General features: G+C 36.4%; 1 protein-coding gene across 3 annotated transcripts; it reads left to right on the top strand.

The window, feature by feature from the left end:
* The first annotated feature begins 721 nt into the window (after positions 1 to 721).
* On the top strand, positions 722 to 21891 carry LOC105054954 (MADS-box transcription factor 50). Of its 3 annotated transcripts, XM_010936619.4 has the most exons (8): positions 722 to 812; positions 907 to 1155; positions 19940 to 20021; positions 20782 to 20843; positions 20933 to 21032; positions 21131 to 21172; positions 21288 to 21320; positions 21468 to 21891. In XM_010936619.4, the coding sequence occupies exons 2-8, from the start codon at positions 974 to 976 to the stop codon at positions 21588 to 21590; spliced, it is 624 nt and encodes a 207-aa protein (XP_010934921.1). In that variant the 5' UTR covers positions 722 to 812; positions 907 to 973; the 3' UTR covers positions 21591 to 21891. The 3 variants fall into 3 exon arrangements, with proteins under 3 accessions (XP_010934921.1, XP_029123401.1, XP_010934920.1); XM_029267568.2 differs by lacking the exon at positions 722 to 812 and having other exon boundaries at positions 825 to 1155; positions 20785 to 20843; XM_010936618.4 differs by lacking the exon at positions 722 to 812 and having other exon boundaries at positions 827 to 1155.
* Positions 21892 to 27937: the final 6046 nt, after the last annotated feature.

Below are 27937 nucleotides of genomic sequence, written 5' to 3'. Positions count from 1 at the left end.
AAATGGAACTCCTTCCAACCAAACTGTTGGAATGAGAATCATTTATTTTCATTCTAATTTCAGACTCCCGCTCTCTCCAACCAAACAATCCCTCAATCCAGACTCTTCTCTATATATGGATTTTAATTTTTATTCCAGTTTCGATTTCGATTCCGATTCCAATTATGAACCAAGCATTTCAGAGAATTTGATCATCTTGATTCCAATTTCAAGTTATTCCAATTTTCATTCCAATCACGAATCAAACATCATTTTAGTGAAAAAATAAAATATTTTTTATCTTTAAGATTATAAACAGATAAAACTTCCATTAAATACATATCATACCGCATCCAAATTTGATAAGTTTATCAAAATGAAAAAACTTTCAACTCACATCCATGCTCAATAACAATATATATATATATATATATATATATATAAAATTTAAACATTAAAAATAAAATAAGCTCTCTAGTCATCTTTTTAATTTTTTAATTTTGTATATTACATATATAATATATGTATGTGTATCGATTTTTAGATATTTGAATTCAAATATTCATGCAGGTAAATTCTAGTTTAATGCAGTAAAAATCAGATCCTATATATAAAATTCAAATTCGATCTCACAAGGTTATCAAATATTGAATCTATATTTTATTATCACAAAATAATCAGATCAGGAGTTTTTTTTGGTGTCATCATGCCCACTACTTATTTCTTTTTGATCCACGAATAGAAGGAATTCATATAAAGAATTTCCACCAATAAGAAAATAAAAGGGGGGAGAGAGGTGTCCCCGGAGAAAGAGAAAGAGAAAGAGAGAAAAGGTGGGAAGAAATAGCAACAAAAGTCCTTTCCCATTATGGTTACAGCATTATTCCTTGCATCTTATTCGCTCCTTCCTTATCTTTCCTTTTATAGCCTCTATCTTGGGACGAATCTAAGGAAAACAAAGAACATCAAAGATTAGAGATCATTAACCATCGTCATGGTGCGAGGGAAGACACAGGTGAGACGGATCGAGAACGCCACCAGCCGGCAGGTAACGTTTTCCAAGCGCCGGAATGGGCTTCTTAAGAAGGCCTTCGAGCTCTCCGTCCTCTGCGACGCCGAGGTCGCCCTTATCGTCTTCTCCCCTAGAGGGAAGCTCTACGAGTTCTCCAGCTCCAGGTCTCTCTCCTCCCCGCTCCCCCCCTTCTCCCCCCCCCTCCCCTTCTTGATTCTTTTTTATACAAACTTTCTGAGGCTATCTGAGAACTAGTACGGTATAGTCTTCTTTGTTTCAGATCTTATGATATATAGGTTTTAGAACAAAAGCAAGGGTATGAGGACAATATCTAACTCTTTTGCGGGACCGACGATTAGTAGTACTGATTGATGCTGTTTCTCTTCTTGAGTTCTCTCAATTGTTTCCAACAAATGATCCATGATATTTATGCTTTAAACTTCATGGCTTCTTCTGGGAAATGGAAATGCTTTTTGAAAAGAAGAAAAGCTTCGTTTCGGGTACAAGAATCTGTACCATTTCTGCACTTAAATGGGTAAATGGTTTGCCCTTTTTTTCTTGAAACATAGTGCAATAGCCCATGGTTTTTATAGCGATTTCAGCTTTAAGTAGTAAGAGGATTAGTAAGAGGATTCTTTAGGAAGACTGGACAGGTTGCCTTGCTGATTGGTGTTCATATATCTACCGCATAGAAGGAGAAAAAAGAGACGAGCAATAAAGGAAAAAAAAAAAAAGTACCCTACAAATGCAAGCTGGATGGGTCAGATAGGTTTAGATCAGGTTGTACTCTATGTTTTAGATTATAATTTTATTGCTTATTTCTGGTTTAGTATCATGCGATAGTACAACCACCAGTGGAAACTTAAAAAAACCAAAACTGATTCCGAAATCTAGTCCGGAATTGACTTATGAGACCAAATCACACATGGTGTTCAGCAGTTGTCCTGCCATAACTTAGTTTTTTTAATTAACAATGTCCTGAAGTAGCAGAATGTTTTCTGATGGAAGAAATAGTAGAATGTACCCTAGAATTATATTTTATTCATTTTCTTCACTTATTTTTGTATGTTTCCGTAATTTCTGTTAGCTTCTTCTTTTGATTTTAGAATTTTCAGCTAAAAACTTGAAATTGAAATCAAAACCACAGAAACGAAGCTCTTTGTCTTCCACCAGAAAAGAATCGAGATTAAGTATTCTTTGAACATAAAATATCTCAAAATTAAAATTCTTTACTCTTTTTCCCTATCTTAAAAAGAATTCAACCTTGGGTCAAACAACATAATTTGTTGGGTTTACTGTATTGAGAGGGAAAAACAGTAAAGAATTTTAATTTTGAGATATTTTATGTTCAAACAACGTTTCTGTGAAAATGTCTTCCATTCAAAAACAAATTTATTTTCTATGTCCAAACTTTCGTCCAATACTTTTGTGGTAGATTGTTTGTTGCATCAAGTATTATAATGGATCTATCTTTTTATCTCATCTTTTTCGCTGGCATCCAACAAATGCATATTGAATACATCTTTTTGGGGAAAAAAATAATCTCAGATATAATGTGTACGTAGGATTTGTCATTAAGTCCAATAGGTTCATATGTACTGAAATTGATCTATTTGGTTCATATGTTCCCTCTTGCGTGCTGTATGATGAGATACATACAACTAGCTAGTGTTTTGGTGCGCAAAGCTTTTGCAGTCCTAGCTATTCCTTCAATATTGCTGTCTCCATACGTAGTCCTTTGTCTTGCTCTTTTCAACACCCTTCTACCGTAAACTAAGCAAAATTTTTTTGCAAGTACCATGCTAATACAGTTATTTAAAGCATAATAAAATAGCTGATGTCAATTCAACACCATGAGTCATCAATTAAGATGATAATCGTTTTTATTTCTATATAAACTCTTAGATGATGGGAAATTAGACGAACTCCTTATTTCTGAATGATATATATTAAACTTTATATTTCAGTGAGATAGACGGAGGTTTTCAGTTCTTCCATAAGAAATTTTGCATAGAACTACTTCTGTAAGATGCTTCTAGAGTTCATACCTTCATTATGCCCACCCACTTGGAATGGGGTTTCGTGAGCTATAAATGCAATTACTCCACATCTCGTATGCTGAAGTTGTAAATCATCACCTTAATAACATAATATGTGTCATTCCTAGTGCAAAATATCTGACGGAACGTAGTTTGTGAGCACGTGCTTCTTATCTTGCTAGTCCCTCCCTAATTCCAAGACTTCCTTTTCCTCTTCTATTTCTTTTTGGTATGTCTTGAGCAATCAATTAACTCCAAAAACTTAAGCTGATAAGGAAAGGATCAACAACGTATGTCAAGCTTAATAGATGGCCTCCTTACATGCATCTAGACTATATACATGAAGCAACAACAATAACTAAGATAAGTAATAAAATATCTACGATAATTAGGTAAATAATTAACGAGGAAGGGGTTTCTACTCATATCTCCGGCAAACTTGAGCTTTGATACCATATTGAGTAACCAATTGACTCCAAAAACTTAAGCTAATGGGAAATGATCAACAATATATACATGCTTAACACCATGAAACAATCAACTCTAACCAAAATCATCATTTGGTCCAGCTGCATATTTATATCTTTGTTGGCACTTTCCCCGTTTACTAGCTAGTTGTCTGCTAAACCATGTTTCTTTCAATAAATAGATAAACCAAAAATATTCAGTTTCCTAGCATTTTGACGTAGACATGTAAAGACCCCTGAAAATTCTTGTGCATAGAAAGACTCCGCATTAGTTACATCTATTTAATCTGCAATGACATGATTCTAGCATGAAGATGAAACACAAATGCTTCTTTTCACTTGAAGCATTTTAGGTGATCTTGCTCACTTTCACATAATAAAAAGAAAAGAAGAAGAAGAACTGTAAAGAAACTTAGCTTCTTTTTTCACAATATGGTGGTTATTTGCTTGTTGGAGTTCAAAAAATTGATGAAGTTATTTAGCCACACAAATATTTAAAAAAAAAATTATAAAGGTAGTGGAGGCCTTTAAGGAAGAAACGGTAGCACAAGCACTCCTCTTTTTTTGTCATTATAATTAAAAACCCTAACATCATAACTACTAATCCTTTTATAATGAGGAAACCCATAGGCCATATGATCTCATGCAACATACCTAATGCTTCTAAATAGAAACCAATAAAATAAATAAAATAAATACTTTCTCAACTCGGTTTATTAATTAACACTTACATTGCCTCCCTTAAACCAAGTTCTTTAAACTTGATCATAATGCTCATCTCGTTGAGCTTCGGAACAATATCAACTTTTAGTAGCTTTGTGAAAATATTTGCAATTTGAAATTTAGATGAACAAAACTCAACCACAATGTCCTTTTCCTTTACTAAATCTCAAATGTAATGAAACTTGATATTGATATGCTTGTTTCGACCATGAGACACAATTTTTTTTCAGTGTAATTGCAGATATGTATCAAAAAAAAAAAAAAATCTTGCAGACATGTCTTGATGATGTTGCAATTGTCCAAGCATTTTATGCAACCATACCACTTACATTAATTTATTTTCATTATTTTCAATATTCTAGACTTCCTAAAATCAATTTGATCAATGACCAATAGTAAGAGAATGAATTTGGTTCATGGGACTTCTTGCAATTCAAAAGTTTGTCCATGGGATAGACATTATCTGCGTTCGCCAAGCAGTTATCTAGTATTGGACTTGAATGATTTTATGAAAAAAGAACAAATGTAAGTGCAGTTATAATGTTAAAATCACTTCCTTCTTGTTTTGTCAATAATCTCGATTGGGCATTGATTTTGCCTGGCTTTCCCATGTTAACATGTCTTGGGAAATTGGCACCATGTGTTTTCATAAAACCCATAATGAATGTTGTCTTCCACAATTTAGGGAAAGGCATTTGAGGTTCTTTGGCTTTCTTTTCATTATTGCTATATGAAATTGATGTAAAATTCAATTTTCACCAATTCCATATTCCTAGTTATGTTCTATACATTATTTTGCTTTTTTAAAATAAAGAAAAGTCGTTCATGAAATTCATCAAAAAAATATGAATGCGTTTGCAAATGATATTAGAGATTTCGGTGTTTTTCTATTACGGATGTCTTCTTTCGCTATTTCATAAAACAAAAATTTATCTATATTTCTGCAAGGCTTTTGGTCTATGGAACACTAGACTGAAATGTCACCATTAGTTTGTGCTACTCACTTCATTATTTACCATCTTTTCATTCTTGTTTACACCATTGTGCATACTGGCTTAAGTTTGACCCTAGCAGTTTTATGAGCGAGATTTGGTTTTGCCTTTTAATCCTACGCACGATCAGCACAAGAACCAAGACCCATATTAATCTATCAAAGAAGGCAAATTTTTGGATGACTTCTACATGTGGGATACTTGTGAAAAATCTATTTTTCTTCTTGATAATTGTTCTTTCCTCTATACCCCGGATTGAAATGTTGGCATAAATTATGCTGAAATTCTTCATTTTTTGTATAATGGATTGGTATTATTATGTAAGATTCCATCTTTTGAATATTTAGCTACATATACTGCCAAGAGTATCATGTCTAACCCATCTCTTTCGCCACCTTTCTCACAACATTTCATTATATCTTTAAATTGTGGTTGAGATCATAATGATATATTATTGCAAAAACAATATTATTTTAATGGAAACTTGCTCTTTTCTTGATTTGATTAATTAGCATCTAGTAAGTGAGCACCTATGATGGCATAAAAAAGAGAGACAGAATAAGTAGTGGTGAGGGAGAATAAGTTTAAGCAAGCAAATATTTATACTCTATGCTCGTTACACTTGAATTTTCTGATAGTTGTCGATACTATATTTCAAGAAGTATGGAAAATAATGATGTCACCAATTGGCTCGGCCCCCTCATCCATCGATAAAAGCTTGCATACCTTATGAAAATAAGGAACACATGCAGCAAATTGATAGGTAGAAACCTTTCTCTAGGAGGCATAAACTGTTCAGTTGTGGTGGATTTTGAATTGCTAAAGGTATGATATGTAATTATGTATTTGGTATGCTTTCATAGCAAACATGTTATGTCACTTGTACGTCACAGTCATATTTGATGTTTATATTATGAGAACTATAACACATGAGGCACTAGCATAAGCAAGAAAATGCCACATGAAGTTCAGAGCCCCCATAAAAGATTTAACCCCAGCTTATGAAGGTGGGCATGTCGACTGTAAAGTTCTTTCCCATTGGAGGAAGAATCCTATATAGATAAGCACATACAACACTTTCACACTGTATGTCTCATTGTATTTAGTTTTCTAGCCATAGAATTCATCCGTGATTATTATCACTACTTGATTCAGAATTTAATTACTTTGATATGGAAATGGTTAAAATGTTTAAAGCTCACATTCATTTATGATCAGCAATGAGTGACATGGGAGAAAGTTGGATTTTGTTGAAATTCATTGCCAAGTCCTAATCTTACTAGGATTCTTGTTTAGCTAGTCATTAGCTTTAATAACCTTAGGATTCAGGTCTATGTAAATTAGGTTGAGCTTTAGGCTTAATATAATTGAGCTTGCTTATTAGTGAAACCGGAGATAGTGATGTTTATATATGTGGTAGGAAGAGTTTTAGAGAGGTACCTTGGTGAGGCTCGAGGCTTCATAGTGAGAGGAGCTGAATGCATTATCTCAGTCTTTATTTCTTTTGAATAATTTTTTCCTCACCCAAATTAATTTTTCTACTACTGTCGCTTAGTTTAATTGGTGATTATTCTGGATCTTGAGCTAGCATGTTGGATCTACATCAAACAATATAGTATTCTACATGGTACCGGAGCTATAGATTTTGAGATTGGTAGTTCATATGTTTGTGGTTTAATATGGTATTAGAGCTACTGTGAGTTTTGGTTCCAGGAAGGTATGGATTATTCAAGCTACAATGGATGCAGAAGGTTCTCTTCATATCTAAGATATAAGGGAGCTGAATAAGGCATGAGGTATTCTTACTAATGTCTACCAAGAATCTAGCAAGATGAGAAATCAAGGTGTTCTCAAGCAAAAGTTGCCTGAAAAGTGAATTTTGATTTCAAATTTTTTTGAAAATCTAGAAGAAGAGCAGAATTGATTTAAAGATGAAGATTTGAAGCAAGAAGAACTTAATCAATAAGAGACTATTTAGTTCAAAAAATATAGAGCAAAATAAGGTTGATCATCTCAAGGATCAATCAAGTTCAGAAAATATTTGGAGCAAAAGAAGCCCCATCAAATGGATACTGCATTAATTTTAGGGGAGATCATAATTGAAGATCTAATTAATTTTGAAATTGCTTACTAAAATTCAAAAGATATTGCAGTTGATCCGATCTCAGAGATTCACATTGAAGGGTCAAATTATACACAAAAATCTTATGCTGAAGCTATCCAATATATGAAATGTTTCATGTGGAGATAATGAGTCATATAGATGAAGAATTGACTAATTTTGAAGTAGCTTCAAAGATTAAGCAACAAGAAAATATGCTTGCTACGAACGATTCATATTGTGTCTTTGTATTCGACAATTCTTTTGACGTGTTAGTTAATTCTGAAGCTTCTCCAAAGTTTAAAGTTAAAAGATTCTATGAATGAGCATTTAATTTCATATGTTGGAGCTAGCTACATGTAGATAAACAGAGCTATTGAGCTAGAGGTATGTAAATGTGACCAAAGTTTTTCTGTTGATTTTACTTATTCACAAGCGATGGTTGATGCTCTGGTAAGCAACGACAATAACTAGAAATTTAATGTTTGTTGGCATAAGATGGTTATGGAATCTCGACATAGTAGGCATGAAGTCAACGCTAAGAGGAAGTATTAGAGGATATTACCGACTCCTAATATATATCGAAGGGGATGAACCAATAAAGGAGTTATTATTTTAGCTAATAAAAGAGCTGTACTGTTTAATTATTGGTTTAACAAGTTATTCAATGTTGCTATTATTATGGTAATAACAGTGGTGTTTCATAATATTGGCAAATTAACATTGTTGATGTCAACTTTACAATGAGAAAGAATGTTAAGATTCATTGCCAAGTCTTAATCTTATTAGGATTTCTGTTTACCTTATCATTAGTTTTAATAGAGTTAGGGTCTTGGTCTATGTTGAGTTTGCTTGATCTTTAGGCTTCATTTTTTCATATTTGTTTCTTAATGACAGTGGGAGATATACAATGACATTTACATCTTTGTGGTAGGGAGAGTTTTAGAAAGATGCCTTGGAGAGACTGGAGGCTTCTTTGCAAGAGGAGTTAAACTTATTATTTCAACATTTATGTCTTTTGAATATTTTTTTCTCTTCTAAATTTTTTCTTCCATTATTGTCGTTTGACTTAATTGGTGATTATTCTAGATCCTTGACCAGCATGTTTGATCTACATTGCATTATGTGCCGTTCTATAAATTTGTGGTCCAGCGTCGAAACTCTTAAGATTTACACATTTCTTGAGCCTTTTTTGTGATCCACTTTAGACAAATGAATTTCAAAATATTGCAAATTAACTAGTATAGATAGCCAATGGGAGATTATTAGATGGAATGAAATAAGCAGATCAATTTTTGGGGGAACAATAAGTAAATCAACTTTTAGCATCTTACTTTATTACTAAAATCTTCTTGATATAAAGTAATAAAGGAAATCCTTACTTAATGTACCTTCTTAGGTGGCACTTTTTTATCAACAGCTCCACATTGTTTTGGGTTTTGACAATTGCCTTATCATGATTTTTATAAAAAAAAGGTCAATTTGTCCATCTAGTTTGGCTCAACATACATATACATACCTACGTACATTGACATATACATGCATGTGCGCACGCACGCACACACATATACATATATGTACGTACATGTGTACACATTAATACATACAGCATGCATGCATATGTACATATATGCATACAAGCATCTGTGCGTACACATATATGCATGCATGCATCCATCCATCCATCCATGTGTACATACATACATATATACATACATGCGTACATGTATGCACATATATATATACATATGTGGATGCATGCATGCATACATTTAAGTATATATGTGTGTATAAGTATGTATATGTATATATATATATGTATAGTTTTCTTTTTAAATTAGTTAACACAATCGATTAACTAAAACTTTGAAAGTTCTAAAATGATTTGCAAAAGATCCAAAAATGCAATAATCTTGATTTGATTGATGAAAATGGATAAATAGAATAATAAGATAAAATGTAGATGGAATCAAGAATTAAAAAATAGATCTTGAATGACTACGGCAAGCATAATCAAATAGAAGGCGGACCACTCTAAGACACTTTTCTGTATACAACTGTTGGATTTCATAGAAGCGGCCGTAAGGTTGGTCCCTCGAGACATAAAAATGTTAAAAAGAAAGCCTCTTGTAATGAAACAAATATCAGACTGCAATGAACGCCACCGTGTGAGGGGCGTTCTTGTCATTGTAGCTGATAAAGTGTGCCTATGGTGTACCCTCAGACATTTATGGTGGCAGTTTACAGTGCATATGAAACCAGTGAAACCTTTTAAATATCGATAATATCCATCCAATTTAAAACAATGAAATACCATATTCTTACTAATGAAGCAATTAGGTCATGCTAAAGTAGGATGGTATCATGGATAAGTGCTATTCTGAGAAGAAATTGGATCAAGATGAGTGTGAAATATAGGCTCTCTCTCTCTCTCTCTCTCTGAGAAGAAATTGGATCAAGATGAGTGTGAAATATAGGCTCTCTCTCTCTCTCTCTCTCTCAGGTGGCACAATTAGATGGCTCCAGAGTAGATACAATCTGTAATATCTATATGAAGAACATCTTGAAATTGAGAAGGGATTAATCACATAAGAGACCATCCAATTCTCATCTTCCTCTTAAATCCTTTTAAATCTGAATGGCCTTAACACATAGATACTCTTTTGATCTAGGTGGTCTTCACTATCCCATTCTGTCCTGATTGTTTTAGTTACGTACCAACCATCCCATCTACGTCTCAGCGCACTATCGGGATCTACAGAGATAATTAATAGAACAAGGACACCTTTCTCTATTTTTATTTTTTCGTCATCGTTGTTGGCACTGGCTGTCTTGGATCTTCTTAGCCGTCTTGTCCCATCATAGAATGATTCCATCCATGAACAAATCAAGACAAGACGAGCACAGAGATTTAAACCATAACGAACAAAGCTTTTTTGTTACTTCGGGTCGTTAGTATAATTAACTCCACACTGTAGTTAAATAATTAAAAGACTAACAGATTGACCGGTTTTCTAGGCAAAATATTTTATAGACAGATTGATCAATTATTTAATTTTATAAAATACGATCAATGTATTTTGTGAAATAAAAAATTAAATTATCTTATAAATCGGAGATATTTAGTTCATGGTCGGAATCATAATGAAAATCAGAATGTTCATATTCTCTAAAATATTTAGTTCGTAACAAAAATTGGAATTGGAATTGGAATTGGAATTGGAATGAAGATTTGAATCTCTAAAAGAGAGTGAGATCGAATTTTAAGCAGATTGGATCATTTTCATTCCATCTCAAAATCAGAATGAAACTCTTTCCAACCAAATAACTAGAATGGGAGTCATCTATTTTCATTTCTGTTTTAGACCCCAACTCCTCCCAATTGAAAATCCTATCATTTCAGTCTCAGGACCAGATATAGTAGGATTCAAAAGTAATAGAGAGTATCCCTATTGTTGGATGCTAGGGTCAGGACATGTATGAGCAATGGTTGGATAAGGTAACAGGAGTTTCTTAGGTGTAGAGGTTTTAGATGCTTGCTATCATGGAATGAGAAACAAGACATATTGGAATTATAAGATCTTAGTTAGCCCTAGGTTTTCTGGAGGTTCTAAAATATGATAACAGTTGCTAGAACTCATAGGGTATTTGGTTTGCGATTGGAATCAGAATCAAAATGGATTGAAATGGAAATCAGAATAGTCATATCCATCGAAGTGTTTGGTTTGAATCATAGTCAGAATTAGAATGAAGATATAAATCCTCAGAAGAGAATCGAGATTGGATTTTAGAGGGATTGGGCTAATTCCATTATATCCAAGAATCAGAATTAGAATAGAACTCTTTTAACCAAATAGTTGAAATGAAAGTCACACATTCCCATTCCCATTCCAAGTCTGAGCTCCTCTCAACCAAACACCTCCTCAGAATATTAAACTTGGTGCAGCTGAGGTCAAGATGGGCTCAAGGATTACGAGTGAGAAGAAAATTTTGGCAGCAAAAATCTAATTCAACCATGTGATAAATTAGGAGTCAAGAAAAATAATAGCAACAAAATTGAGAAAGAAGATTTTAATAGATCGAATTTTAATCATATATATAAATTAATCTATAGTACAAAAATCTAGCAAAATAGAAGAATAAAAAATAGAAATCTATAAAAAAGGAGAAGCCTATTACAACATTGGGACTTTAATGGAACTAGCTAATGGCGAAAAACTATGGATTTGATTAACTATTCACATAATATAGCATGGACAATGTCGAATATCAATCCTTTATTTCATTTATTTTTAAAGATAATCCTAACTACCTCAAAACTCAATTAGACATTGAAAACATAATATTAAATTAAATTCAAAATATTCAAGAAGCTTTTAGGCTTTGATTTGTTCCTACAGAGTGCCGATTGGATGGATGTGATCCAAGGATATCTTTTGTTTTATTGATACAAGCGGGCAATCACATTATTCTGATATGAGTGCAGTCTAAAAAATTAGAATGCAAAATATCGTGAAGTGACGGTGGGCACACATCTTCTTGGCGCTATGACCAATTTTCACTGTGATCGGTAACAAACGAAGCTATATATCCAATCCGCGATACTGTTTCCTCCCGGTAGCCATGTCGAATAGCCATCGTAGAAAAGTGACCTAGAAACCTCCAGATGTCATGGAGCAGCGGATGAGCTCTCACCTACTTTGTTTCATCCCCGGATCTAGCCAATGACTGTGGTAGAGCATCCTCCACGAAGATGCTCTCTGCATGCAACTCTTGCTGTGTGCAGGTGATGCCCACCTAGGCTGTCTAGAGCTCCACTCTTGGGACCGACGGCTCAAATAAGTATGAGCCCCTAACTGCTAGAAGTCTACCATCCAGGCTCCGAATGGCATAGCATACACTATCTCTGTCATCTTTAACACTGCCATCAAAATTGATCTTGATAAACCCCGAGAGAGAGGCTTTTAAATGATGAAAAGAACCCTCCGAGTCATTGCGTGTGCAACAGGGGAGCCTTAGAGACTCAGGGTGATGATCCAAGGATATCTTCATAAATCGACAATCATATAATTTCAACTTTCCATTTGTCAAATCAATGATTGAAAAATTATCTAGGCTAGCTAGTCCTTCCATCCATTGGGTCCTCCCATATACTAGGTTTGGTTGCGGAATAAATTTGAGAAAATCATGAAAAGATGTCCTGACAAATTCGAAAGAACAACACTATTTTGTGGCATAAAAATCTTGTGTGCTTGGGTGGATGGATGAGTTTGGGAGAATAAGGTAAGGAGAAAAGCGGTTTCTTTTATCTAGACAAAATTATCCTTCCATTTGCAAAATACGACTAGGCATGATGAGATAATTATTAATATTATTTTTATTATTTAAATAATGATATTTAATATTATTTTTTTATTTGATCATAATTAATAATATTAATAACTAATGTTGCTAGCATTATTATTACTATCAATAGTTAATAATATTAATATTATTTGATTCATAATAATAAATAGTACTATTGTTTATTATTTATATAATTTATATATTATCTGTAATGTTATTATTTATTATTTAAAACTAATAAAGAGAGTTGAAGGAGAGAGGGGCAAAAAAGTAATTGGGAGAGAACCATGGTGGTAAGTAGGAGCTATAACCATGGTGGAATATCAATTCCGGCCCCCGACGGAATTGCTTGTGGGGTTGAGTAGGAGATTTTATGTGTAGGTCGAGCATAAACTACTCCCCCCAATGTTAGCTGTCTGGATGGGATAGATTGGAATAACTCCTATATTCCATTCATATTTCGCTTTCAAAATGGGCCCTAGGCTATGAAAGTCTTTCTTCAATAGTGATCATGTTTGCACCTCTATTGAAAACTTCGAAGGGTTTATCATCCCATGTTGGTAAAACCATCTTTACAGTAATAAAACAAGATTAGTATATGGTGAACTTATATGCAACAAATAGGCCCAAAAGGTAAAAGCATTTGGAGCACATGGCAAACTAGATAGAAATCAAAGTTGAGTAGCCATGATGCTACAAAAGTGTGACAGATAAAACATTAAGCTAAAATATAATTGTCCTAAAGCAGAATTATATAAGGAAATTATGCTCAAAGGGTTGTGCTGAAAAGTGTGAATTAGTGAAGCATGATAAAAAAAAAAAAGTTCCTTAGCAAGCTTTTAAATTTCATGGGATAGGGGTATCCCGATTTCTCTATGAAACAGGATGTCCCATTGTTATACCCTATCCTAGCAACGGTCTCGATCATACCTCTCGATAGATATCCTCCATCTATCTTCCCTTATTCTTTTCTTTTTTTCTTCATTCTTTCCTTCATTCCTTACTTTTTTCTACATTTTTTCTCTTTTTTTTTTTTTTTATTCCTTCCTTTATTTCATTTTTCCTTCCCTTCTTGTCTCTTCCCTTTCTTCCTTCCCTTCTTTTTCGTTTGCCTTCTTTTCTTCATTTTCTTTTTCTTCTACTTCTTCTTTTCTTTTACTTTTTCCTTCTCTTCATCTTTCTTTTTTTTTTTTCTTTTCTCTTTCTTCTTCTCTCTATGTATGGATGGGTTTCGAAATCCTAGAAATATTCAGTTCCATTTTCTCACAAAAGCAAGATGGAATAGCTGGGACCCCCCCTCCCCCCCCCCCATCCCGCCATAGCTTAAAACATTGACAAGCTCTTGGACATTGATATCTATGTCGGCATCTTGATCTTAATAGATTTGTTTGTATCCAAATGTATCAACTAATTTCAACAAAGATGATTTGTAGCTGAGGGTAAAAGATATTGAATGTTGGGTATTAGTGACCTGACTTTGATCCCATCCTTACCCATTTCAAATGGACTTCTTGCCATTATAGTTCTTAAAAAAATAAAGGAATTTTCACTTTGAAGTTGCCACTAGGTATAGGCCATACAAAAATTTGGCTGAAAATGGGTGTTTAGATGGATGTTTAGGTGGGAAAAAAGGGCAAAATCTAATTGAAATTAAAAATATTCAAATTAAACCGACAAGTAGAAATAAATCAAAATAAACTAAGGACATAGAGAGTAAATTAAAGGAACATGCTGATGTTCATTTATTTTATATCATTACACTGCATTACTGCAACATTCTGAACATTATTTTTTAAAGAAAATTTGTGAATCTATAGGACCACCATTATTCTAATCATATCATAATATAAATTGATCATCCAAATAAACACCCCCAAGAGTTCAAGTTAATGCAACATGAAGTGTGAAAGGATGAACTAATAAATGCAAAATAGGAAGTAAGCAACAAATTGACAGGTAGTGAGTCTTCTAAGTTTTAATTCTATGAAGTGTTTAGTATTACGAACTCATAGCCCAAAAGCTTAAGTCATTGGAGGAGAATCAGCTAGGCTAATAAACCTATATGGCTCCACTTTCATTAGTCAATATGGGACTATGACAATCGCACACACCCAACCTTGTAATGCTCTCATCACAGTTGGCTCCTATTTGGGGGGTGGGGTGTGAGGGGGGGAGTGGGAGTGTGGTGTTCAACCCTATCCGGTCCTCCTTAATCTTGATATTATCCATTGAGGGATTCACATGACTAATAAAATTGTGACCTACAATTGGCTTGGCTCTGATACAAATTTTCATGGACTTATAGCCCAAAAGATTAAGCTATTAAAAGGACTGACCGACCCAAGCTAGTAAACCCATGTGGCACCTTTTTTTATTAGACAATATGGGACTATGACATTAGGAACCAAAACAAGTATTGAAGTGGGATTGTTATCTGCTTGGAGAACTAATAACACCACCCGTCCCACCCACCAATCGACATCTAACCCATCATAGAAGATAGTCCAGAAACAACCTTCCTAGCCATGTGCACGCCTATAAAATTGTTAGGGCACATAATGGGCCTGACTGCCTTCTTGGTTGGGCCTTAAACTGGGCATCCATGCGACGGCTTAAGCATGGTTGGCTTCCTTGGTAGCTGAAACGGCCACCGTCAGAAAGCTCCCACATTTTTTTTTTGAATTGAAAGTTCATGCAATAAATTTTTTCTCATTATTGGCAAGAAAGCTACAAGGTTGCCTATAGCTCACTTCATAAGTAAGCTAACTTTGATGAGTTTGGTGGAAAAGCAATATAAAGTTTGCATAAATTTTATTAAAATTTTAAGGTTTAGAAATGGCAGTAGTCTTATGAAAAAAGAGTGTTTGTCTCTGGATAGAACTTGGTTCCTACAAAATCATGTTCTTTTAGTTATTTATTTTTTCATGTTTCAATAATTAAATATTTTATTAGTGTAGGCTTGGTAAAGCATAGATTTGGGTAGAACATTAAAGGTTCTTTGAATGTACACATGCAAGGAATCAGGTATATTTTTAGTAGTTAGGTACACTGTAAAAAAGGAAGACAAATTTATCGTTATACTTGTCTAGTTCCTTGATGTTCTTCGAACAAAATTGCTATTTAAAGGGCCAACTGAGCAACATAAATCTTGGTATGTGTACACCCCTCAGTTAATGGACCAATTGTAAATAGCTATGGTTATTTTGGAAAATGTGAGCTGTGAGAAGAAGGGATGGTGATGGGAAGAGGTGGGGATAAGATGAATATTTGAGGAGGCAGTCTACGAAATTCTTTGCAAATTCGCAAATGTGATGTCTATGAAGACACTATCAGTAAGGGTTGAAGATCATGGATTGAATATGGTAATCAAATGAGGTGGATAGGAGAGTCAATTAAGTAGTGGTAAAGCCATCGAAGGAGTTCTTTCACTTGTTGCCTAGGGAGCATTAGCAAGAGTGAAGATGACATGATGTGGACTTGTTAAGAAATGTTGATGAGGGAAATGGTTGGAGAAACCATCCAGAGGAATGGGATTGGGCTAGAAGGAAGAACATGCAGGGATCCAAATCCTACTAAAAGATGCAAATAAGAAATTTTGTAGCTCCCTTTTTTGGATCATGCTAGGTCAAGGGGACGGCTAAGACATGGTCGAGCTGAACACACTGTCACGTAGTCACAAGAATGTTGGTGCTCAACCCTAAAATTCTACTTACTACAACATGCATGGGATGTGCACGTGCGTAGACATGCATGCACATTGACAAAAAGCATGCATGATGCATGGATGCATGTGTTACAGGGACATAATATATGATCAGTATATAAAGGCTTATGCAGAATAGGCTGTAGGGGAGTGGGTCTATACTGCCTTCAATAGAGGAGGTTCTGAGAGTAAAACTCGAGAGGTTTCCCAAGATCTGGGCACAGGTAATTAATGCATCATATATATGTATATGTATATCTGTATGTATATGTATATATATTGATTTGCATATGGCGTGATAAACTTTCTGCAAATGTAAGGTGGAAAAAGATGTTGGCACATACCAAACCTAAACGTGGGAGCTAAAATATGCAAAATTGAACCATGATATGATTTACAAAATCCAACTTGCTTATAAACAAATAATAAAATGTTTCGGATGCTTCTTGCCGCAGGTCATCCCAGATTAGCTGTTTACACGGTCCTAATGTTGGGTAGACTTGATGAATATGTGAGGAATTGAAGAAAAATATGATTTTTTTGATGCATTTTAGAGATTGTAGGTCATATCTAATGCCTCAAATTTCTATTTTATTGCTGCAATATTTAAATAACTCGAAATTAGTTCTATATCATGGAAGAATCTTCGTTATGCATAAACAATCTAACATGCACTTTCTTTCTGGTTCTTTGTTTGAGTATGTAAAAGAGTAGGCTTTCATTTCCTTGATCCTTTGAAAAATTCATAGCATATGAAATCTCTTTTTGTTTTTTGATCCACTAGTTTTATTAAGTTTGTAAGGATCCATGAGAGCTTGTTTTGTTCCCCAATTGGCTGTATGTGGAGGAGGTCCTTAGTACTTGAACCTATTAGATAGTATCGGAGCTAGTCTAGCTATGAGTTGTATGCAGCTAGGAGATGTCATAGTACGAGTCCTTTGAGGGTCGACCTCGATTGGTCCTATTGTATGTATGTATATAGTTTTATATCAGGTGTGTTGTGAGTACTCGTGCGGATATATATTTAGTCCCGCATCGACTATACAATGGGTAAATTCTGAATACTTATACAAGATGAAAAAATTCAAATAATATCTTTCGACTAACTTTTCAGATAAGATCTTGGATTATTATAAATGATATTGAAGCGAACGTAGCACATGGCCTATGTGAATTAGAGAATATTGTAGGACGGATCGAGATTAGGTTTGCAGTACTTATGATTGACGTTAAATGGGTTTTGGATCCTAAGCCTAGCAAAGAAATCGGGGCTTAAACTGGAGGAGAATGCGAGGACCTATATGGGGATATATTTAGTCCGTCGTTAACTATGCAATAGGTAAATATTAAATGCTCATACAAGATCAAGGAACTCAAATAATATTTTTTGACTAAGTAAGATCTGTTGCGGCCTTTCTCCGGTCAAGAGTCACCCTGGAGCCTTGATCAAAATATTTGAGTATAGGCCAGTGGGATGCCGGAAGATTGAGTACCGTCGTTAGAGAAGTTGCACACAGTCAAGATCGGAGGAGAGAGCGAGGAGTCAACGGTGAATGATCGCACTGGTCTCCACCCGACGTCGGAGAAGAATGATATGTAAAGAAAGTCCTACCGGAGATAGCTTCGGCGAGGACCCTCCGACGCTCAAATTAATGAGATAGCTTGAGAGAAGAGAGCGACAGAGTCTTTGAGTTGCAAACAGTGTGCGTACCTGGAGGGATCCCCACTTACCTGGAGGGGTCCCTACTGAAGAGAGCGACAGAGTCTCTAGTGAGAGGACAGATGATCATGTTAATCATGTCCCATCGTACGGTGCCGCATGATGCCGTATGGACGTCTTTAAATGCTGACGGCCAGCATGCCTTCTATTTGGCATACACAAGGCAGCGGATGCTATCATATGTGGGGTCTAATAATTGATCCTATGGGCGTATTTAATGAATTTGTAGCATCCCATCACGGCGTGTAGCTAATCGTCCAGAGTATGACGTCTGAGTGACATAATCCTGATGTAGCCTATCAGAATGGTGTGGTGGCCATGTTTGGTGCTCCGCTAGTCGGTAGAGACTCGCGTTGTCGGAGTTGGCAAAATGAAGCCGTCGAAAGGTGGTATCCCATCATCGACTGGCATAGTCAGCTGTACGTCGAGTAGAAAATCGGTTACAAATGGAGCGCTGTTGAGTATAAGCGGCCGTGAGTAGCACGTTAATTCTAATCGGTCTGGTGCCGATCACAAGTGAGCTGCCTTTAGTCAGCCGGATGCCATTGATAAAGGCCGTCGTTGAGCCGACCGGATAGGACTCATTGATTTGAGTCGGGAGAAGCCACAATGGCTTAGTCGGTGTGGTTCCTTTAGCTGGCTTGGAGATGAGTAGGAAGGTAGTCGGCTAATTGATGAGGATCTACCCCAACAAGATCCTATATTGTTATATATGTGTTGAGGAGCCTTGCGTACTTACCTACAGATAAGAATCTGGCTAATCCTCTTCTTATTGGTCCTTTTTGAGTTATTATAAATTATATCAATGTGAATCCAGCCGATGGCTGTCTAGCTAGGAGTCCTCTAAAGCTGACCACAGGTATCTGGGGTGCTTCTGGATGGATCATTCCCTAAGGATTACGACCAGTATTAAGCAGAGGAGTGTGATAGAATGCATGTAGACGTGTATTTAGTCTCACAGTAAGGATGCATTAGGAAGGCCTTACGTGATGAAGAAAGGTTAAGGACTTTAATTAATAACCTTCTGGCTAATCCTTTTTGGACCGTTGGGGTTTTCATAGTGAACTTTGAAAGCAAGTGCATATGAAACTCTCTTCCTAAGAGTTGGCTGTTTTTTATTATTTTGGCATTTGGGTGTTCCTCGACTGCCAGGTTGAATCGGTGCATATCCAGTGGCAATTAATTTTTGTTTAAGCTACTTCTGGACTTACTAATCTTATCATTTTTTTTTTGTATCCTTGTATTCAAGATTTTTTCCTATATGAGAGTGAAAGAATAAAACTTGAGGCTGATTTGACTTGTGATCATCAATATAAATTGTTCTAGACATCAAACTAGTCGATCTCTGGCAACAGCTAAGGTGCACATGTCAAATTCGATATTCGGTACTCTATATTCTGTTATTTTTTATAAGAAATTACTCTTAAGTTCATTTGAATCATAAGTTTCTAGATTTTGTAATTTTAACAATTTCCCAGTTCTTTCATTTTTAAAAGTAATTAGAATCATATAAATTACCATGCAGTCCAGTATGTTTATGAGATGTATCCGTTGACAACTGCATTGATTTGCATTGTAATATTGTTCTTTTGCATATTTGATTGGCTGAAATGGGCGAGATATATCTCTTAGATTCCTTTTTTCGGAAGTCAACTAAATTTAATGCTTATTTTTCATCTACTGTTTCAAACATGTTGGGATGTTTTAGAGATTTCTCTGGCTTTGATCTAAATGCAATTGCATCTACCTCTAAGTTGTTTGAAGAATTAATACGTTTTAATAAGTATCCTCCGCAGATTTCTTTTATCTGAACATAGTCATGAATGAACCCTAACTTTTGTATTTGTGGTGTTTCAGCATGGAAAAGACGATCGATCGTTACATAATGCACGCAAAAGATGTTAACATCAACAAGAAATCAAGAGAGCATAATGCACAAGTTAACATTCCTTCACTATTCTGAAGTGATCCTATTTTACTTATCTGACTTTTGATGGTTTCTGTTTAATATCAGAGTGATCTGTTTGATTTCATGTATTATTCTTGCAGAGAAGGAAACATAGCATTCAGGAGCTAGGTTTTGAGTTTAGTTACTAAAAGCACATAAATACTCGAAATATACTTATAGTTTCATTAAAAAATTATCAAATAAATATTTTTTTTCTTTTTGTAAAGAAGGGAAGAGGCTACCCCACCTACTATTTCCTAAGAAAATGATGGTATGGCAATAGTTAGAGCTCAACAAACAATGAAAAAACTAAGAAACCAACCCCAAATTCAAAATATACATTCAAACCAACCCCAAATCCATGTGGAATAAAAGAAAGAAGGTGGTTGATGCCAACCAACCGAGCTAAAGTTGGTTGGCAGAAGAGAAGAAAACATCATTTCCAAAGCCAAGTGTCAGATTAAGCAAAACACCTAAGTATCTTTAAATGCTTTTCATTATTACCATCAGTGACATCATATGGAAAGGATCAGATAATAGTAATAGGAACAGAGAAAAGGTAACATTGAAGGATTTATATTATGGTTATCATACACATAAGAAATTGTCATGAACTATGAAAGAGTCTTAAATAATGATACATAAACAATAATGCACCTTTATAAAAATCCTTAAGACAAACTCCTAAAATTAATTTCTCTTTTTTTTTTTAATTTTGTATATGTCTTGAAATTAGTTGCCTAAACTGCAGCAGTTGAAGTCTGATGCTGCAAGCTTGATGAAGAAGATTGAACGGCTTGAAGCTTCTAAAAGGTGCAGACTGAAAATTTGAGAATTTGCCTCTCACTTGAACTGGAAAATATTTTTCATAAGATGAAACCCTGACACTTGCTTCTGTGCAGAAAGCTCTTGGGTGAAAATTTAGAATCATGTGCAATTGAGGAACTGCATGATCTAGAGCTCCAGTTAGAGCAAAGCCTAAGCAGCATCAGAAATCGGAAAGTACGATATAAAGCCTTTTCTTTGTTATTGTATTTGACTTTATCCATCAACCAAACATCATTATCTCTGACATGATCATTATCTTCTGTTTCATTCAGTATCAAATGCTCGAAGAGCAAATCTGTCGGCTAAAAGAAAAGGTAGACTATTAAATGTCCATTGTGACAACAAGGTGTTCTGTTTTGCTAAGGAATTACATCAATTTTTATTTCTACTACTTAAGACTTCCACTTACATTTTGGTCATCAAATTCAGGAAAAGATCCTCACTGCTTCGATACAAGAAAAGGTAAGAAGTTGAATAGAATTTGGTCTTTATGTTGTTCCATCATCTACTCAATGTGCAATAGTTAAAGTCTCTATCACTAAATGGTTAGTGAGTAGTGACTTCTTCAACAATGTCTTAACTGACATGATGTTTGTTATTTATGTTAAGTTAAATGCAGAACCTCGGCTACAGCTATGTGCTCCTGCTGTTTCTGATGATTATGATAGTCAGAATACAGATGTAGAGACAGAGCTGGTAATTGGTAGGCCAGGGACTTGCAAGGTCAAGTGATTCATGTTATCATCACCGGCGCCTGCATCTATGGATTAAATGGATTCACATAAATATAAATGCCCATGGAAAATAAGAGTACATCAACTGTGTTATTTTGTGAAAGATTGTAAAATCCAAAGAGCATGAAGTGGATTACCTAATTATTACCTACATTATCCTGTATGAATAAATAGGTGGATATTTCCTATCTGTCCAAGATTGGATTGAACTTGTCTTTTAGTTATGTTACTGAATGGTTGAATTGTTTGTATTGTTCATGGTTGTCTCAGGATAAAATGCATTGCTCAAACTCTTACAATGTTGCTTGTTTCATATATGGATTGATTAAGTATTTTGCGAGACCCAAGCAGAAAACAATCTGAGTGGAAGTTAATACGATGTCTGCTTAACCACCAAAAATGTGATGCACACCACATAGGCCATGTAGCAAGAAATGCAAGGACTGCCACGAATTTTGATGCCTTATCGCATGGGAAATTAGCCATGATGTGGCATTTCAACCTATCCCAAGGCCCAAATGGCATGTAGTATTGACACACATTGGCCAGATTTTGACAAGATAAATCTCACCTGATCTGGATGCATCAGTCCTGCAACCAAACACAAAAGCAACAATATGTTATAAATCTTGAGAGAGAATAATCAATCACATGTGAGTCATTGCCTAATAAAATCAGACATTTTGTTAACTCAAAGACATAATTTTAATCCAGTTCTACTAATGATGACAAGCAAAGAAAACTAGACATATGTCTAGAACTGCCAAGCCTACATACTCCAACTTTGCCGATCGATATCTTCAATGACAATTCGTAGCTTTCACATCTTCCAAAGGAGTGATCGGAAAGGCAAAGAAGCAAAGCCAATCTCAAAATTCTCTGGATGAGAACCATACACAGATAGACCATTAAAAGCGTAAAAAGCTATAGTCCATAATTCTTCCTTGGGCAAACAAAGGTAGATGGAAGCACAAGTATTCCCCCTATTCATGTAGAATATATGATATGGGCCTTGATATCAAGGCTATTAGTAATTTTTGATGTGGATATGGGCATTCTATAGGGTGATGTTGTTGATAAGAGCAATTCTTTGTGCACCTCACGCGGCGTAGAAAATCACATACGGTGCATGGTGATTCACTCACGCATGGGCTCGGAGATGTCGGTGGAATTTTTTTTTTTTTTTTGCCGGCTCTATGTGAGAGCGAATCACCGCACGTGGTGCGCAGTCTTCTGCACTGCATGCGGTGCATAAAGAATTTCGCTGTTGATAAACACCAATTTCAAATAGGGTTCCAATCTTGGGATTTATCATGGAATATAAGGTAATAAGTGGATCAACCTAGCCATGCTCCGAGGTCAGTGATTTGAGATGATGTTAGAGTTCAACTCGCCATTAGAGTTCAACTCACCATAGGCGTGAACTATCATGTAGTATGCATTGTATTTTATGTGCTCATAGGAGCAGAACTCAAAAGTGTAATTTGTCACCAAGTATATTGCTTTTTTAGCGTTAAAATTACAAATTGTAATAATGCATATCTAGGGAAAAAAAAAAAAAAGCTCCACCTAAAGCCAATAAATCTCAAACTTATGGAGCTCTAGACAATCCTAATATGAGAACCTAAAATGCTGGAAAAGCACAAGCAATGGGGGACAGTACATTCACATAGCTCAAAATTACATATTATGACTAATTTTTATCAATTACTCTCTTGGAACAGATCATCCTTGGTATGGAACAATGAAGTTTCTAGTTATGCATTTAGTAATCCTAAGCCTTGGTTTAAGAAAGGCTTGAACAGAGACTTGGGTCTCAAACCTGTTGCTGCAAGGCTCCGAAGGAGAGGTCGGCAATGAATCGAGCTGGAGAGCTAAAAGTTGTATCGATATGAACGGCGAGTAAAACCTATAAAAAAAATCTCAAAACTATGGGGTGCCCTTCAGTTTAGGACCCTCTGATGCTTAAGTCAGATGGGGTCTTGAGAGTAAGTAGTGAAAATGAAGAAATAGAAAGTAAGAATGTGAGTTTGAGTCGAGAAAAGTAGAGAGAACTCTGATTTTCTTTGAGAATTTTAGTAGAATTTTGTCTTTGTTCACTCATACTTGACTTATCTGATGAGGTCGGCCTTTAGCTTTCTAATGAGGTTGGCCTCCTGATGAGCTCAACTGTCAGCCTGTTGATGAGATCAGCCTTCTAATAAAGTCAGCCTTCAGCTTTCTGATGAGGTCGACCTCCTAATGAGGTCGGTCTTCAGCTTTAGGATGAGGTCGGCCTTCTGATGAGTTCAGCTGTCAGCCTGTTGATAAGGTCGGCTCCTAATGAAGTTGGCCTTCTGATGAGCTCAGCTGTCAGCCTTCTATTGAGATCGACTTTCTGATGACTTTGATCTTCCGATGAGGTCGGCCTTCTAATGAGATCAATCTTTTGATGAGCTCTACAGTCGAGCCTTATATCGATATTTTTGTCAATCCAAGAATTTTTGAGTATGAGCCCCGAGGACATCAGCCAAGATGATATGACCCCTTACAATCATTGGATAGGATCTGGTACCAATTATTATGAAAAAAAAAGAAGAAATAAAAATAAAAAAATAATTAAATATATTGGTCAGCCAAAAGACTCGCTTCCACGGGGCATGCAAAGCTTCACTATGAAAAAGAGAAATTAATTACAAGAGGAGACCTCACTTGCTCAACTCTCAAATTTCTATTTCTCTCTTAATAAGAAGCACTCACCCTTATAGAGCTCTCAAAATCACCCAAAGAAGCCTCCCTATTGCTCACCAAGACTCCAGGACCTCTCATAATGCTCACTGTTGCCTTTATCTCTCGATTGTACCTTCTACCACACTCTGTTCATCCATAGGAGCTTTTAAGGACCTGAGACTGAGTCCAGATCAGAGTTTAGATCTCCTAACATCACCCAACAACCCATCGAACCGTCAGATCATGCCCGGCACACTCTAGTCGCCGTCTGATTGCGCAATCACACGAAGCTGGTCTACAAAAATACCATAGAACGCAAGAAACTTCTCAAGAAATATCGTCGGTCCACTATGGATCGTGCGAAATGCCATGAGAATCGAGGCTTGGTCCACACGGCCCCCCATGGACCATGCCAGCCTAGTGGACTGTGATATGCCGTGCCTCATTTTAGGATGAGGTCGGCCTCCTGATGAGCTCAGCTATCAGCCTGTTGATGAGGTCGGCCTCCTAATGAGGTCGGTCTTCTGATAAGCTCAGCTGTCAGCCTTCGGTTGAGATCAGCTTTCTAATAACCTCAGCTTTCTGATGAGATCGGGCTTCTAATGAGATCAGCCTTTTGATGAGCTCCACAATCGAGCTTTATATTAGTATTCTTGTCAATCCACGAACTCTTGAGTATAAATCCCGAGGATATTAGTTGAGGTGGTATGACCTTCTACAATACTTGTCCCTTACTTCTGAGTTTGAAGAAATTACTTCGAACGAAAGAAGTAGTCCATGAAAAAAATTTTCAGCTTATCCGAGGTGATGAATCCATGTCGTTTGGTTCAAATGAACCATTGCATCCTTCTACTTGAGCTTGGAGTAAGCAGGTCGGATCTTCTGTATATCTGATAGGATTTCAATCTTTGATGCCTCATTTTCTTCCCTTTCAAAGGCATATTATCTAAGAATATGACTTAGAACATAAATCTTCTAGAGCTAATGTTTGCGAAGTCTAATCCATAAATTCAAATGCTTCACATCGGATATTCATGAAATTAAACACTAAGTTATCCAATTTGGTTGGGATTTTCATGGCCTTATCGTGGCTTTTTCCGACCTCGTTTGGATAAACTTAATCTTTTTTTTATTTGATCAAAAATATTTATTATGGTTAAGGGGTTAGATGGCTTGGATGGTTGGGTTCACTCTGCTCTCATGTACATAAGGTATTGTCCACTTTGACTATGAGCATTTTTGGGCTTTGGCGGGCCTTGATCATTTGGAGCTTTATGGTTTTACCTTTTAACATGGGGAGAGAAGATTTCAATCCATATAAACCATACTTCCTCTTAACTCACAACCAATATAGGACTAAAGAAGCTATCTCTGCCTTTTCAGAGAAGAACTCTCAGCTGCCCCTTGATTTTCACCATGATCTCTCGTTTCTGCTCTGTGGTACGTTGGAGCTATTGTACCACAGTAGTGAGGGCTTGAATTTGCTGAACTAGGAGGTTGAATTACTGAGGATCAATAGTCATTGATGGTTAAATGACTTTTTGAGTATCTCTAGACGAGGATGAGACAAACAGAGGACGAATTGGTGCCTTTTTGTTTACCATTTTTTACTAAAAATTATCAAATATCCTTCCTCTAGCGCCAATCTGTTGCTGCAAGGCTCCGGAGGAGTCGGCAATGAATCAAGCTAGATAGCTGAGAGTTGTGTCGACGTAAACCGTAAGTAAAATTTATAAAAAAAATCTCAAAACCATGGGATGCTCTCTGATTTAGGACCCTTTGATGCTTAAGTTAGACGGAGCCTGAAGAATAGATAGTGAAAATGGAGAAGTAGAAAGCAAGAATGAGAATTTGAGTTAAAAATGGAGAGAACTCTTATTTTCTTTGAAGATTTTAATAGAGTTTTGTCTCTGTTCACTCAGACTTGACTTACCAGATGAGGTTGGCCTTTAACTTTCTAATGAGGTCGGCCTCTTGATGGGGTCGGCTTTCTGATGAGCTTAGCTATCATTCTGCTGATAAAGTCAGTCTCTTGATGAGGTCGGCCTTCTAATGAACTCGATCTTCAGCTTTTTGATGAGATCGACCTCCTGATGAGATCGATCTTCAGCTTTAGGATGAGGTCAGCCTTCTGATAAGCTCAGTTGTCAGCCTGTTGATAAGGTCGGTTCCTAATGAAGTTGGCCTTCTGATGAGCTCAGCTATCAGCTTTCTATTGAGATCAACTTTCTGATGACCTCGATCTTCTGATGAGGTTGGCCTTCTAATGAGGTTGGTCTTCTGATGAGCTCTACAGTCAAGCCTTATATCGATATTCTTGTCAATCCGAGAACTCTTGAGTATGAGCTCTAAGGACATCAGCTAAGATGGTATGACCCCTTACAATCATTGGACAGGATTTGGTACCAATTATTATAGAAAAGAAAGAAAAAATAAAAATAAAAAATAATCAAATACATCGGTCAGCCAAAAGATTCGCCTCCACGAGGCATGCAAAGCTTCACTATGAAAAAGAAAAATTAATTACAAGAGGAGACCTCACTTGCTCAACACTCAAATTCCTATTTCTCTCTCAATAAGAAGCACTCACCCTTATAGAGCTCTCAAAATCACCTAAAGAAGCCTCCCTATCGCTCACCAAGACTCCAGGACCTCTCATGATGCTCACTGTTGCCTTTGTCTCTCGGTTGCACCTTTTACCACACTTTGTTCATCCATAGGAGCTTTTAAGGACTTGAGACTGAGTCCAGATCAGAGTTTAGATCTCCTAACATCACTCAACAACCCACCGAACCATCAGATCATGCCCGGCACACTCCAGTCACCGTCCGATTGTGCAATCACACGAAGCTGGTCTACAAAAATACCATAGACCGCAAGAAACTTCCCAAGAAATGTCGTCGGTCCACTGTGGACTGTGCAAAATGCCCTGAGAATCGAGGCTTGGTCCACATGGCCCCCCATGGACCATGCTAGCCTAGTGGACTGTGATATGCCACGCCCCGCGCATGCCTGCAGAGGGTCGGGGCCTCATGCTGGGCCACGCTCGCACTGTGCTGCACACCTGCAATCGGTCCATGTGCTCCCACGCAAGCCTGGCTGGCCCGTGTGCTGCCAGCCTGCGTCAGCTCATGGGCCCCCTCCGACAGTCCGTGGGCCATACTAGCCTGTTGCTGGCCTTCTCTCATGCGTATCTACTCTGTCTGGATTTCGTTTCGGTTGTTCTTGGACTCGTTGGATTCTATTTTTCATCCTGAACCTCATTTTGGGCTTATTATGGATCGAATCTCAAGTTATTTTTTTAATAATTATTATCTTGACTCGATGGTCGGCCTCCACCTATCTCTGTGAACCTAAGATCCGTCTCATCCCCATATCCTAAGGCATGCCTGCTTCTCATTGATGGGCAAATATGGGAGTTCAGCTAGAATGCTAGATCCCACCTCCGTCATGGACTATATCCACTCTGACCAAAGATTTGCTCAGAGAAGTCTCCTACGGCAATAAAAATTTCACTTTGTAATGTCGCCTCTCGTCTTTTCGAGTCTTCCGTCTCATGTCTGATCCGCCTGCATCTAGAGCTCTACCTCGCACTGAGTTCTCCCTAGCTCCTGAAGCTCCAACTCATATTGGGCT

The sequence above is a fragment of the Elaeis guineensis genome, chromosome 12 (assembly GCF_000442705.2).
Source record: "Elaeis guineensis isolate ETL-2024a chromosome 12, EG11, whole genome shotgun sequence".
In the NCBI taxonomy this organism is placed as follows: domain Eukaryota; kingdom Viridiplantae; phylum Streptophyta; class Magnoliopsida; order Arecales; family Arecaceae; genus Elaeis; species Elaeis guineensis.
This window is presented reverse-complemented; position numbering and strand designations above follow the sequence as displayed.

Coding starts and splice junctions, on each gene's coding strand:
- LOC105054954 (XM_010936619.4), top strand. CDS start 974: ATGGTGCGAGGGAAGACACAGGTGAGACGGATCGAGAACGCCACCAGC. Junction 1,156..19,939: donor TACGAGTTCTCCAGCTCCAG/GTCTCTCTCCTC, acceptor GTGGTGTTTCAG/CATGGAAAAGACGATCGATC. Junction 21,321..21,467: donor CTGCTTCGATACAAGAAAAG/GTAAGAAGTTGA, acceptor ATTTATGTTAAG/TTAAATGCAGAACCTCGGCT.